We start from the raw sequence: 15,397 nt of genomic DNA, 5'->3' as shown, positions 1-15,397 counted from the left end.
AGTCACTTATAAAGAAGTGGACTGTGCCACCTACGGTGGACCCTCCACTCTCAAGACTGAATAAAGCTACCATGATCCCAGTGGAGAATTCCCCATCCTTTAATGACCTGGCGATAGAAAGGTGGAGTCTGTGGCCCGCAATATGTACTCCCTGGCGGGGTCTGCACTAAGACCGGTGTTTACAAATGCCCTTGTCTCGCAAACATTGACTGAATGGGCTGAGTTACTACGCCGTGACCTGGAGGGTAGACATCTTCCTCCTGCCTTTGAGGAGCTGTTGGACCAGCTAGTGCAGGGGCTGCAATTTGTATACGATGCCGCGCTGGATGCTGCTCTGTCGGTTTTGGCAGTGGTCCTCCGGTGTATACTTTGGCTAAAGTGTTGGTCTGCGGATCAGACCTCAAAGAAGGCCTTGACTGATCTGCCTTTTCAAGGAGATCGCCTGTTTCGGGCTACCCTGGATGACATTACCAAAGGTCCCACGGGGGGTAAGAGCACCTTTCTCCTACAGGCTAACAAGGGTAAGGACCCGTGTCGCAGACGGGGCCCCTCCTTTTCAGCACATACGTTTTTTCATCCCTCAGGGTCAGTCGATAAGGCAAAGTCCTTCAAGGCCCCCCTCGGGTGGTTCCAAGCGACCCTGGTCTGACAAACAAAAACCGTGTTTCTCCAGACCTGAGGACAAGGCCCCTTCAGCCTGAAGGTGTGCCCTCACCCGTGTATATGGGGTGGGACATCTTTGCCGGTTCCCAGACCTGTGGTTATACCGGATACAAGACAAATGGGTTCAAGAGGTCATATGGTCCAGGTACAAGATCGAGTTTTAATCTGTTCCACAGCTAAGGTTCTTCCCTTCCAATGTGAGACTGTCCCTGGATCGCTTTCAAGGCTTTTATTCAAACCTGCTTACGGTCCCCAGGAAGAGGGCAAGGTGCGTCCAATCCTGGACCTGAAGGTACTGAATTGCTTCCTGCGAGTTCAAAAATTTAAGATGGCATCTGTTCGCACGGTGGTGGCTTCCCTACATCAGGGGGATTTCCTGGCCTCCATAGACATCAAAGGTGCCTTCCTTCACATCCCAATATGTGCAGGACATCAACGTTTTTTTTCGTTTTGTTGTGGGAGAGGATAAATATCAGTTTGTGGCGTTACCCTTTGGTCTCGCCTCTGCTCCTCGGGTCTTCACAAGGGTGTTGGCTCCAGTCCTGGCGCTATTACAACAGCGGGGGATATCGGTCCTGGGTTATCTGGACGATCTGCTTCTCCATGCGGAGTCTTCCACGGTGCTGGTGACAAATTTGGAGATCACCATGAGGACTCTGGAGGAGTTTGGGTGGATTCTGAACCTTCAGAATTTGTCTCTGGTCCCTTCCATGAGACAGGACTAACTGAGTCTGACTTTGGACTAGTCGGCAACCAGGGTGTTTCTTCCTCTGGAAAAACTCCAAAAACTACAGACTGTGATTCAGCTGTTGCTGTCCAGCAAATGGTCATCCCTTCGGACCTCCATTAGAGGTCTGGGACTGATGGTGTCGTCCTTCGAGGCGGTCCCCTTCGCTCAATTCCACACGAGAATCCTCCAGAAGGAAATCCTTCTCAAATGAAACAAAAATCCAAATTCCCTGGACAATCAGATTCAGCTGAGCCAGGTGACCCGGGAGTCCCTGATCTGGTGGCTTCGGTCCCCGATGCTCAAACAAGGGAAATCCTTCCTTCCTATATATTGGACAATTGCCACCACGGATGCCAGTCTGTCCGGGGTGGGGGTTTTCTGCTCAAGGAGTCTGGTCCCTGGAAGAATCCAGGTTACTGTTCAATGTACTGGAGCTGAGAGCAATCAGGCTTTGCCTAGTCCACTGGACCGAGTACCTTCGGGGTTGTCCTGTGCGTATTCAATAGGACAATGCCATGGCTTATGTCAATCACCAAGGGGGCACCAAAATTGTCCTTGCGGCCTTGGAAGTGGCCGGTATCCTCCGATGGGCAGAACACTTTGTTCCAGCTCTCTCTGCTGTTCACATTCCAGGAGTGGAAAATTGACAGGCAGATCTCCTCAGTCGACAAGGGGAATGGTCTCTCCATCCGGAGGTGTTCCAGCAGTTGTCCCTTCATTGGGGCACTCCAGATGTAGATCTGTTGGCATCTCGGATCAACAGAAAAGTGCAAAGGTTTGTGGCCCGCTCTCAGGACCCTCTGGCAGATGCCACGGATGCACTGGTGGCCCCGTGGGATCAGTATCAGCTGATGTATGCTTTTCCTCCTCTCAAATTGCTGCCAAGACATCTTCGCAGGATCGAGGCAGAAGGAATTCCGGTCATTCTTGTGGCTCCGAACTGGCCTTGTTGAGCTTGGTACGCCGACCTGGTCAGGCTAGTCGCAGACGCTCCTTGGAGACTTCCTCTCAGAGAGGGTCTACTGTCTCAAGGGCCAATATTCCATCCTGCTTTACAATCACTGGCTTTGATGGCTTGGCTGCTGAAAGCCAGGTGCTGAAGGACAGGGGTTTTTCTGCTTCCTACTCTGCTTAAAGCGAGGAAAGTGACTTCTATGAAGATCTATTATCGTACATGGAAGTCGCAACTTGGGTGGTGTGAGTCTCTTGGGGATCCCCCTCGCTCTTACTCGCTGGCTCGAATCTTGGCTTTCCTTCAATGGGGAGTTGATCAAAAGTTAGCCTTGAGTATTATCAAGGGTCAGGTTTCAGCCTTGGCAATTTTCTTCCAAAGGCCACTGGCTGCCCATTCGCTGGTGCATAGCTTTATCCAGGGGGTGCAACACTTGGCGAATCTGGCACCTTGGGACCTTAATTTGGTGCGGTCTGTTCTCCAGAAACCTCCCTTTGAAAATATTCGGGAGATTCCTCTGCTTACCCTATCCCAGAAGGTGGCCTTCTTGGTGGCTATTACTTCTGCGCACAGGGTGTCGGAACTGGCAGCGTTGTTCTGTCGTTCTCCCTATCTGGTGGTTCACAGGGATAAAGTGGTACTTCATTCAGATCCGTCCTTCTTTCCGAAGGTGGTTTCCAGTTTTCACTTAAATGAGGACATTGTGTTACCCTCTTTGTGTCCTAAGCCTAAACATCCTAAGGAAATTGCATTACCTACTTTGGATGTGGTTCGGGCACTCAGGGTGTACTTGGCGAGTCTTTTCAAAAGTCAAATTCGCTCTTTGTACCCACGGATGGCCCAAAGAAAGGGCTGCTTGCGTCTGCTGCGACTATTTCCAAGTGGATCAGACAGACAGTTGTGCAGGCTTATTCAATTAAGGGTCAGGTTCCACCTTTCCCTGTTAAGGCGCATTCTACTTGGGTGCTTAGTGCTTCCTGGGCTTTTCACCATCAGGCATCTGTGCTTCAGGTTTGCAAGGCGGCTACCTGGTCGTCTGTTCATACTTTTAGTAAGTTTTACAAGGTGGATGTGCTGGCATCTACAGATGCCTCTTTTGGGCGCAAAAGTTTTGCAGGCTGTCGTTTTAAGGGTGTTTTCAGTCTCCCTCGAGGGTATTTAATGTTTTTTTCAGGTGGGTCTCATCTTGTTGTTCTGATGAGTCCTATGTTTCCTGGTTGGCTATGGTTTACCTTTGGGGATTTTTTTTTCTGCTGTTCCCACCCCTCATTTTTATGGCTCTGCTTTGGGTTTTCCCTACTGATATGAAGATCAGAGACTACGTTTGTCAATGAACGATAGAGAAAATTGGATTTTTGTCTTACCGTAAAATCCTTTTCTCTGAGTTTATTGACGGACGCAGTACCCACCCCTCTATTTGAGTTGGGTTGGTATTATTTTCTCTGACACTGCTTTGATACAAAACTGACATCCTATAGCAGGGAGAGAGGGTATACCCTCTGGGATTGTCCATAGACATAGCAATAACTTTTTTCTACCTAGTGTCCTACTTAACCCTACTGATATGAAGATCAGAGACTGCATGCCTCAATGAACTCAAAGAAAAGGATTTTACGGTAAGAAAAAAATCCAATTATATGTTTTTAATGCAGTGCTCAAAAAAAAAAAAAAAAAAATGAGCAAAGAAAAATATTTAAATATGATGGTAAAATATAAAATCAGAAAAAAATAAAAGCTAGTTGGAGAAATGGAGAAACAAGTTAATTAATGCTGATTAAGGTTGATTAGAGTTAAAATACGGTAAGTAATTTTTTTTATTATTATTATTATTTCTTAGATTGATTTAATTGACATTAATTGCAGATTAAAGGACTTTAGTTTGATCTGCATTCAGTAGAACTAGTCTAAATATATTTTAACTGCAAAATGGTCGCAGTATATTTAATGATGAAGCCTGTAAGCATTGTTCACTGGCTTTATTATTAGAGGAGCTGCTGCCTGCAACACAGACCATCATTTTGACAGCTGGGTCTCAGCAATTTCTGTGAACACAAAGGCCACAACCAGAGGAAAGCACATGGCATACTAGGTATGCCCAGTGTACTCAAATTAACTTTTTATTTTTTTCTCTTTGTGTGTGGGGGGTGGGTGGGTGTACCTTGTATACTCAGTCTTTCTCTGGCCAAGTAAAATTTTCTTACTGATTCCCTGTGAATGAAAGTAATAGACTCTTAACAACTGTAAAGAATTGCCTCTAAGTTACACATATTTTTATTTACAAGAAGAATAAGATACATTTGTACAAAATGTTGTTCGGTACTGTTGACCTGTGCATCATTTATTTATGCAAAATGTGATTTTTACCAAAAGGCTACTGTCAGGAGGAAAGGTGTTTAGGAGCGATAGCAAAATCTTCTCTGTGCATGAGGTCTTAGACTGAAATGTAAAATTGACTTCACAATTATAATTTGATATGAATAAAAATATATATGGTTTTTTGATTTTGTTTTTTTTTTGCCACAGTTGGTTCTTCTCTTTTAAAAAGGTCCATGAATGTCTGTGCCACAGAAAATTGGTTTATTGCTAATATGGGGTGACACTTTGACATTTCTTTTCTTTTTTTTAAGTCTTTGTTTTCCACAATATACGGAGAATGTTTGAAGGTTACAACATACAGTGGTATACAATGTACGGTTAACATCAAACACATCATAGGTTGAACTGGATGGACTGATGTCTTTTTTCAACCTCACTAACTATGTAAGGTTCATAGTCACATGTTGAACATAGAGCAATGTACATAGAAAGTCTATTTACATGCACTCTGTATTCCTATTTTGGTTAATGAAGTAGGTCTCTGATGAGATTGTGTACATCTTGTAATGCTTCACTAACTGTTCCACTGACCAAGTTTGTAAAGGCAAGTGTGAAACAAAGGTGTGTGTATAAATGGAGGTAGTATGTAACTAATGGATAAGAAAGGGGTAAGACATCGCAAGATGGGAAAAGAAGGTTGGGCAAGAGTTCACTTTCTAAGAATGGCAACAAGGGTAAAGGATGTAAGGATAGGGAAAGGATAATAGGGAAGGTTTCTTTAAGAGGTATTGAGGGGTAAAAGAAGGGAAAGAGAGAGGTATAAGGGAAGGTATGGTGTGGGAAGGAGGGGAAGGGAGAGGGACCGGAATGGCATTGTGGCAGTGGTCCATTTTCCTGATGCCCTGAGGAATTTTAGTTTAACCACTTTAGAACCGCTCACAGTAATACTACTGCGGCAGAGTGGCTCGTTATTGTCTGACGACGTAGTATTAACGTCGTCAGACACTCCCCCTTCTGGGCGGCGCTTGCGCGCCGCCGGAGGCTCGCTCCCGCTGTTTTCATTCACAGCGGGAGTCGAGCCAGGGGAGGAGCAGCGGCGATCGCCGCTGCTCTTACCCGATCGTCGGGGATCGAGTCTGGAGATCCGCCCGCTGTGTGTAAACACAGCGGGTGGATCTCCATAGTGACAGGGAGTGACAGATCGGACTGTTCAGCATAGCTGGACATCCGATCTGTCCATGACTCACACAGTCACCTCCCCCCCTATACGTCAGTAAGCACCAGGCATACATTAACCCCTCCCTCTCCAATAAAATTAACCCCTTCCCTGCCAGTGTCATTTTTACAGTAACAGTGCATATATATAGCACTGATTACTGCAGTAATGTCACTGGTACCCCCAAAAGTGTCAAAAATGTCAGTCAAGGGTCTGATCTGTCCGCCGCAATGTCGCAGTCCCGCAAAAAAAATCGCAGATCGCCGCCATTACGCGTTAAAAAAAAAACACCAAAAATGACAGAAATCTTTCCCTTTGTTAGTAAACGCAATAACTTTTGCGCAAACCAATCAAAATACGCTTATTGCGATTTTTTTTACCAAACATATGTAGCATAAAACAAATTGGCCAAAAATTTTTAAAAAAATTGGTTTTTACATCTTTTTTGGGGGGAATTTCATATAAAAAAATGTTAAAAATATTGTTATTTTTTCAAAATAAACGCTCTTTTTTTGTTTATAGCGCAAAAAGTAAAAATCGCACAGGTGATCAAATACCACCAAAAGAAAGCTCTGTTTGTGGGAAAAAAAGGACGTAAATTTCGTTTGGGTACGGCGTCGCACGACCGCGCAATTGTCAGTTGAAGTCGCACAGTGCCGAATCGCAAAAAGTGGCCTGGACGGAAGACAGCAAAATCCTCCGGTGGTAAAGTGGTTAAACTTTCAGATAGGGAGGAGTCTGGGACATTTCTTGAGAGCTAGGGTGTAATCAGTGAAAAATTGGTTTTGAATTAAATAAAAGCTTGTATGTATGAAGGGGTCACATTTGTCTTTGAGTGCTGCTCTTAAATCTCAGGTCTTCCATATGCATTATGTCATTTGCTCTAATAAAGCTTAATAAATCCCCAAAGTAGCTTACTGCAGTTAGTCTGCTTGTAATCTTAAAAATGTGTTTTCTTTATTTCTTTCAGGATGCTGAGGAGTACTCTGACCTACCTGTAAGACATAATGAAGACCAGATGAACAGTGAATTGGCAAAGAACCTTCCCATTGAAGTAAATCCTCATTCCATGGACAGTGCACACACCAAGACACACCTCCTGTTACAAGCTCATTTCAGCCGAGCCACATTACCGTGTCCTGACTATGCGACTGATACCAAAACTGTACTGGATCAAGCCATTAGAATATGCCAAGTAGGTGTTTTTGTTTCTATCTTCTATCTTAAAAAGAAAAACACATGTGAATGCTTTTCTTTCCCCTTAGAGTTGGTGGTGGTAAGTGTGTTAAGCAACCCTTGAACATACTTGGACATTGTTATTTTCAGTTTTTCTTTATTAGGTTTCAAAAGGTTTTCGTTGAAAGAAATTGGTCAGTGGTGTCACAGGTGGTACTGTGATAGAGTTCTCAAAGCGTGATTCACAAGTCATATGTTGAATATTCATGCAAAGTAGAAGGTAGTATCAAGACAGTTAAATAAACTTAATTGGGGTACACCAAAACTCAGTGTAGAGTTGACAACAATTAACAGATAAACAGATATTTAAAGGAACATGATAAGGAGAGAGAAGGAATTAGGGAAAGAGAAAAGGGTCACAAGAGTAAGGTAGAGTGTAGATGGAGGAGAGATACAGAAGAAGGAGGTTGGTGGGGAAGATGGGAAGTGATGTACAGAGAGGGGTGGGGATGGAGGGAAGTAGCCAGTAATGGGTAACTAAAAAACAGTAAATAAATAAGAATTTAAATGCTTAGAGCTGTGAGACCAGTGTGCCTAATCAAGGACTTAGTGTAACTAAATCGAATTGAACAGTCAGGATTACTCAGCCAGGTGGACCATGAAGTGAAAGTGTTTGGTTTTTTTAACGCAAACATCTGTTCCATTGAACATTGTAGTTTCAGATCTTTGACGTGGTTGTTGAGTTGTATTCCACAACCTAGCAACATTCAGTTTCACCAGCTAGTAGTAGGTGAATTGCAATATTTCTGAATGTAAAAGGAAGATAATAAGTTCCCAAGTGCAATAAAGCTAATGCTGGAGAAGGCCTCATATGAATGCCAGTAATATCAGAGATCAGGTAAAATATTTAATTCCAATAAAATTAAAGCAATTTGCAGAGCTAAAATATATTGTAGAGGGAACTCACATTTCCACTTTCCCTTCGGCACTTAGAGAAGCGAGAAGAGTAAAATCTGGAAATTTTGTAGGGGTAATATACCACCTATGCATTATATTTTGTAGTGCTTCCAAATGATTAGTGCAACGGGAATGCACTATATGTAGAGGTTATCACTAGTTATCAACCAGTATGTTAGTCATGTTGAGAATCTTGTTGAATAAAAAGATCCTTGTCTTTTTGGGGGGTTTGGTGTGGGTTGAGGAGGAATGAGTGAAAAGAAGTGGCTATGCATAATCCAGTGCCCAATGTATATTTTGAGAGAAAGTGATGAGCTTGTAGGTAATATTTGGAGAGTGAAATCAAGAGTTATGTGCTTTGTGCATCAATGGGTTTAATACCCTGAGCTGGAATTAGTTTGATGGTAGTGATGTCGTTTCTAGGATGTTGGACTTAAAGAAGAATTATAGCCAAAGCTATTTTGGCTATACTTCTCCTATGGATCACAGAAGTGCAGTTAGTTCTGCACTTATGCTTTCAGTCAACAGCAGGTATAAGCGCGCTGTTGGATGATTTCACAGAGCCAAGCCAGGCTCTGAACAAATCTTGACCATGGTCAGGATCCAACCAAGCCTGGACTGAGCACCTGGCTCAGCCTCCAGCACTAGAGGGGAGAGCAAAGAGCTGCTGACTGACAGTCACGCCTCTCTGATCAGAGCTAAGGGGGAGAAGTTCTCAATTGCAGATCCAGCTGTGGTCAGATGCAGCATCAGATTGATGCTGCATTCACTTAGGTGAGTATAACATTTTTTCCCAAATCCCATACTTTTCTTTTAAGTTGCAGAATAACCCAAATTCCATACTTCTCTTTTAAGTTGCCGAATAAGTTAGGAATAAAACAAAAAATATATAGTAATGTCTAATGATATTGGCAAGGTTTATTGGGTTGAGGCTGAAGATCCCAAATATGTGTATCAGACCACGCTTTAAGGGTTGCTTACCTGGGCAACCTTAGTCAGTTTGTGACCCTGACACCAACTTTGCATTGTTTGCATTAAGGTAAACAATGTTTTCAGTTTCTCTGGGCCCCCCTTCCCCTGTGTGAAGAGTAAGAGAGTGGAGAATAGATCAGCGCTGTGGACGGCTACATCTATTCTTCCCTTTCTTCCTCTTCGCACAGCATTCGAGCAGGAGCCATTGGCTCTTGCTGCTGTCAATCAGATGCAGTGACGAGGAAGGTTGGGCGGGCCTAAGTCCCGCTGTGTAAGTCTATGGAGCATGGCTCCATGACCCACAGGTCGGGAGCGCACAGACTACGCTCTCCCCATACACAGTGGCTGGCTATGGTAGTCCTAAAAAGAGGAGCCAAGATCGCCACCCGGGACCACAGAAGCAGAGAATCGGGGCCACTCTCTGCAATACCCCTCCACAGAGCAGGTAAGTTATTTTAATTTTAAAAAAAAAATTTACTTTTAGTAACACTTTAAAAAATTGCAGGCGATATCACAGAAAAATCTAAAATGTTAAAGGCTTTCTTGCAGTGTTTTACTTGCAGTGTGTCTTTGAACTTGTTAGAGAATCCCTCAGAGTCAGCATACAGGCTACTTTTGTTCAATGAAAAAGGTAAATCGCCACTAAATACTTGGTGATCCTGCCATTCTCCTTGCATGTGATGTGCTTTCTGACGACCATGCTAAGGAAGGAAACAGATGTTCCTGTAGTCCTGACTGACACCCTACCTCCGATAATGCTACCTACAGGATGCTGTGCTAATGCTGAAGTCCCATTAGGTACTACAGCGTTCATGTGACCACAGCAAAAAAAATAGTTATAAAAACAATTTTGAAGGGTTTTTAGACTTTTTGTTTGTTTACAGACCATAGCTAAGGAAGTTTAAGCTTTGCTGTTTTGGGGTTATCCCCTAATGTCTATACATCTGCTATAAGTAAACCTCTTACACGTGAAATCCAAGGCAATCACTGCTGACCTTATTCTATAAATATTTGTTTCTTTTATACTGGTATCTATACATTTGAGTTAGACATCGAATAAGTGTGCAAATTCGGAAAATCATAAGTCCTGACCTGCATGCCTGTTCCGGGTTAGTGTGTCAAAAAGATAAGCATAAAAGCCAGGCAATTATTACAAAAGGCATGTTATTGTTCTTGCTATCTCTACTGTAAACATGACTTAGACAAAAAAATTCAATTTCAGCAGATATATGTTCCTCTGTATTGCAAATTCTTTCAATAAATTCTATTGAAAAAAAAAAAAAAAGCCAGGCAACTAGCATTTTTTTCTTAGAAGAGGTCAACATTGTCAGCTTTCAATGTCCTCTCCTGACAGATTTGCTTTAACTTAAATGTTCAAAAAGAAAACACTTCTGTAGTTAGGATCTGACTGTAGCAGTCATTCCCTTGCTCATTTATTACATATAAATTTTAGGTCCATTTGGAGAAAAAAAATTTAGGTCCAAATCTCACCTGAAAATGCTTCGGTGTCAGAGTTAGGCCCCTTTCACACAATTTTGCCTGAAATCTTTTTGACGCGATTTTTCTGCAATTTTGACTGGACTTGAAGCAATGCCTATGTCTATGGACCTCAAAATGATCTCTGGTCCTGGCAATTTTTTTCTTTTTAGATAGAACTTCTTTTTTCTTTGAGATCTACAATCAACTGCCGGACTGGGCGACGGGCTGGATAATCTAGATCCAGTGGGCATCCCAGTCTGGCCAGCGAGCGTACGCAGACCTCAACTCTGCATAAGGTGGGCCACGACATAGCCCCATTGGACGGGGGCTGGCCTGCGAATTAAATGCCTCACGAGGTCACATACGACTGGGTCTCAGCCCAAGTGGCAGCGTTTCTCCTGGCCGACAGCCCCCCATTTTAATGGCGAGGGGTTCTGACTGAAGTGGTGCCCACCTGGTTCCTGGTATGGTGAGTAGCTGTCCCCCCCTCTCCCCCTGGAGGGTTTTGTGGTGGATGTGGGCCCCTTCCTTGGATGGTCGGACCTCCGGCTTCCCCTCCTTGCCATCAGGCACCCCCCTTTCATCTGTCCCCGATCCTACCACCCCTACCATACCACATATGCTGGGGCTGTGTGGGTGGTCTGGTCCACCACCTGGGAAGGGGGCAGGATGCTTTGCTGGCAATGGGGGCCGGGGCATGCGCTGCCAGTGACCGGACTATCGGCTGCGTGGGGGGGGCTGTACCTGGTGGGAGCTCCTGCCAGGGTCTCCTGTCCTGTCCGGGCCTGTCCTTGTAGCCTAGGGATCCCTCCTGGGTCCCTGTAGGCCTCATGGTGCCACCATTTTGCTGTAAGCTGTGTGTTTCTATGCACGGCGGCTGCGGCCATTTTGCTGTGGTTTGCCATTGAAAATAGCATCAGGCGTGTCAGTGGAGCCCTGTGGATGGCGATTTCAGCGGTGGGAGCCCCTCCTCATTCCCTGGTGCTGACTCCTGGATCTTTTCACTTCCTTTTCACAACACCCACCCCTCTGTGGAGTTGTAATTATTCTGACACTGCTTGTATCAAAACTGAGTACCTATAGCAGAGAGAGAGTATACCCCCTGGGTTGCCCATAGACGTAGCCAGATTATTTTTCTCCCTAGTGTCCTATTCCTCTAGGGGGCAGTATAACCCAATGGTAATGAAGATCAGGAGCTTTGTCTGTCATTGAACATCAGAGAAATGGATTTTACGGAAAGTCAAAAATCCCATTTTTTATACAAACAGGAAGAAAACATAGAAAAAATGTAAAAACTTTAATATAAAAGTATTAAAGTGTTCAGTAATTTTTCTTAGCATATCCTACACATGCGTAGGCAATTATGTATTATGCTAGTTGAAAACAGGTGTGTGATGCAAATTTTTTATCTTGCTGTTTCTAAAGTGGGAAAAGAAAAGCTCAGAACTGGTGTTCTAATAATTTTCTATTGTGCAGAATATTATAGCCCACATGTTCATATTTTACTTTTCACATGCACACTATATAATTTATTAATCCCCTCTAGAGAAGCTGAAATCGTTGCTATGGTTACAAGATGCTTGTGAATGAAAAAAATAAAAAAAATACAACCAGTTAAGCCAAATGTAAACAGTTTTAGATTTACATTGTATTACATGTAGAATATTATTAATTAAAACTCTGCTCCATAACGAAGTTAAGGAAAACACATAAGCCTTTAGTGTTAGAAAGAATGACAGGTAATAAAATGGAAAAAAAAAGCTGTAAATAACATGATATAAACCAATGGGATTGCAACAGATATCTTATTTCATCTCTTGTTGGAAAAAAAAAATGTTTCTAATCTTTTATAACCATAAGGGCATGTTTGTAGGGCAGTTTTTGTAACATTCAACAAACATTCGCGGGTGGTTAATGATGCCCAGTAATTTCGAATACATGCTCCAGGTAGATTTACCTGAAGTGAATATTTGAATAATTACACATACACCGTTTTATTAAAATTCCCCCTGTTGTTTCATAACTGAGGCTATACATTGTATACCAGACTATATATTTTCCCTCACCTATTGAACATCTATTTAAAAATACATTGAAAAAGGCATGGTTGGTAAAGCGGAGTTAAACCCTGAAAAACATTTTTTAGATAAAAATACCCCCGGGATAGTCAAAGCTAGTGCATTTAAGCAACGATAGCCTCTGAACTGTCCCCTGTTTCACTTACCTTTTAGAAGAAATACTTACCTTGAAAATGTCTTGTCCAGCGCTGCCATCTCAGGTGTGGGCAGCTGAAGCCGGAACATCCTCTTCGTTGACGTCGGAGTCCCAGAATGCCCTGCTCGTAACTTCCGGTGCAAGCGTGTCATCCCTGCACAGCTTCTGGGCATACCCAAAAGCTGTTCAGCAGGGAATAACGCGCCTGCACCGGAAGTGACGAGCAGGGCCCGGTGCAGGCTCCTTGACTCCTGGGATCGATGACGTTCATCTCCCAGGAGTCAATGCAAGCAGGAATTGATGTCGGCGGCCGTGTCCGCAGAGGGAGGAAGAGGAAGGAAGGTAAGTATATTTTCTTTAAAAACAAGGTAAGTGAATGAAAAAAAAAATTGTAATTATCCAATTGTTTTTCAGGTTAAAAAAAAGCAAGCGGATGGTGAAAAGTACATTTTGAGGGTGGAACTCCGCTTTAAGTGATTTGTGCTATTATTATAACACTTTGCAGTGGCCCACAATTGAAAGTAGATCTTTCAGTCTTCAAAAATAAATTCCTGACATTTCACAATATACAAGAACAGTATTATTTTTTCAAAAAGCTTTACCTTCTTTGAAAACAGTACTTCTTCTTTAGTCAAGTGCCTGTGCTTAGTATGAGATTATGTCATCAGTCATGTATCAGAGAGGAGGAAGTTACTTAGTTTCCTCTTCCCTGATCTATTGTAAGTTTGTAGCAAGTCACTAGGTGAGAGGGAGAAGGTGATGTGTGTCAGACATTGGTAAACAAAGCTAAGAACTGCACAGACGGCATGGTTTACATGATTGTGTGATCTCTAAGCCAGCATCTTAATTTAGGAAGTAGATGCTGATCCTGGATGATATCTGAACAAAGTTGGTGCTGCACACCTAGACAGAAAAGCAGCTCAAGGCACTGTTGGGGAAAGTACTGTAACATCTAAGAATGATACTAAATACCTGTAATTGCAAAAATTGTGCACTACATCACATTGTTATGTATAGAAATCTGTTGTTTTATATTTTAGGCCTGTAATTCTTAGGAAGAAAACAGTAAAAGTGAATAAAAATTATAATGCAATTATTATATGGATAATTAATAAATTATTAATAAAAAAATATTAATAAAAATAAAAGGAATAAAATAGTAAAAGTGCAGGCAGGGCACTGGACAAAGCACTAGGGACACAACTGAGGTGAAATGTTTTGATACAGCAATGTATTCCTAACAGATTACAATGTATCATGTCATCTTTTGTGTACTTTTTCTTAATTTCCTGCCGGTTCCACCCCCCTGCGTCACAGTGCTCGCAGGCAAGGGAACCCGAAAGATGGATGCCGGTGTTCTATCAAAATACCGCTGCCTACCAGATTCTGCAACCGAAAGTGATGTTCTAACTATAAAAACTTACTGCATTCCAACATGGCCGATATGCGTGCCAATAGCTTTCCTAATATGACAGAACACGAAGCAGCTGCGGACATCTATTATTACAATTACGCAAGTCTTGAATTTTACATTTATTTTAGCAATAAACTGACCATATAGACTGAATAACAGTATTACATTTCTATTATTATTGTAATTTAGTAAAAATAGCAAGTAACCTGCGGGTAGAAGATGGCGACGGCCATCTTGCTACACCCCGCACTGCTCAGCGACAAACTGATTATATCGTGAAATAGACTATTTCACTTGGTCGCAGTGAAATAGTCTATTTCAGTCTATAAGGTCAGTTTACTGCTAAAATAAGTCTGAAATTCAAGAGTTGCTTGGGTGTAAGAACATATCTGCTGCTGCTTTGTGTTCTGTCACATTAGGAAAGCTATTGGAACGCATATCAGCCATGTTGGAGCGCATGGCATATGCGCAGTAAGTTTTCTCGTACCAACGTCACTTCCTGTTGCAGAATCTCATAGGTAGCGGTATTGTGATAGAACAGCGGCATCAGCCTGAGGGCATTAGGGGATCATAGGAACAAGGTAAGTTTCACTACAGGGTAATCCCGAGTGTGGCTCTGGGTTACCGCTTTTGGTACTGAAAGTTAACCTGAGCCATACTCTGGATTACCGCCAGGGAGGTTAATGTTGCCAGTTTTACAGTTGATCACAAAATTAGAGTTTAGTATTCAGACAACATCAAGTCCTTTCGGGTCAAACTTAAACAGTTTAGGAGACCAAACATGCCATGACCCTTTATTCAATCAATTTAGTGAGCTTCAGTCTCAAACTTGAATTCCCATGGCAGAATTGTTGACTGTCTGTTTTGATCGCTGCGTCAGAGAATTAAAGATAAAATAAACTGATTAAACCGGTTTCCTCCCACACTCCAAAGGCATGCTGGGAAGGTAATTGGCTCCAGTCTAAATTAGCCCTAGTATGTGTATGTCTGAATGTTTAGTTCGGGACCTTAGATTGTAAGCTCCTTGAGAGCAGGAACTGATGTGTGTATATATATATATGTCGTAAAGTGCTGTGTAAATTGATGGCGCTATATAAGTACCTAAAAAAAAAAAAATGATCCTTTTTTTATAGAATTACTGTATGTCTTGCATTGTTCAATATTTTGATAGATGATGAACTGCTTTTTTGCAATTGTTTCGTACATAGACTGGTCGCAAATTGATATGTGTATCGCCACCATTAGCTAGAGAGGGGAGGTGTGAGGTAAGAAATAGTTAGAACCATTTTTTTAATTGCCTTTTTCTTC

The 15,397-nt window shown here is 42.6% G+C and overlaps 1 protein-coding gene across 1 annotated transcript in view; it reads left to right on the top strand.

Moving 5' to 3' along the window:
* The window catches only part of ASCC3 (activating signal cointegrator 1 complex subunit 3), a 1,118,804-nt gene that overhangs the window by 1,057,076 nt on the left and 46,331 nt on the right, over positions 1 to 15,397 (top strand). The window contains exon 36 of the mRNA XM_082251201.1: positions 6,848 to 7,072. Within this exon, the coding sequence (XP_082107327.1) occupies positions 6,848 to 7,072 (225 nt within the window). The remainder of the gene's footprint in view (positions 1 to 6,847; positions 7,073 to 15,397) is intronic.

This window comes from Pelophylax lessonae (genome assembly GCF_965119305.1).
Source record: "Pelophylax lessonae genome assembly, chromosome: 3".
NCBI classification, from domain to species: domain Eukaryota; kingdom Metazoa; phylum Chordata; class Amphibia; order Anura; family Ranidae; genus Pelophylax; species Pelophylax lessonae.
The sequence above is the reverse complement of the archived record's forward strand: the minus strand, read 5'-3'. Positions and strand labels throughout refer to the sequence as shown.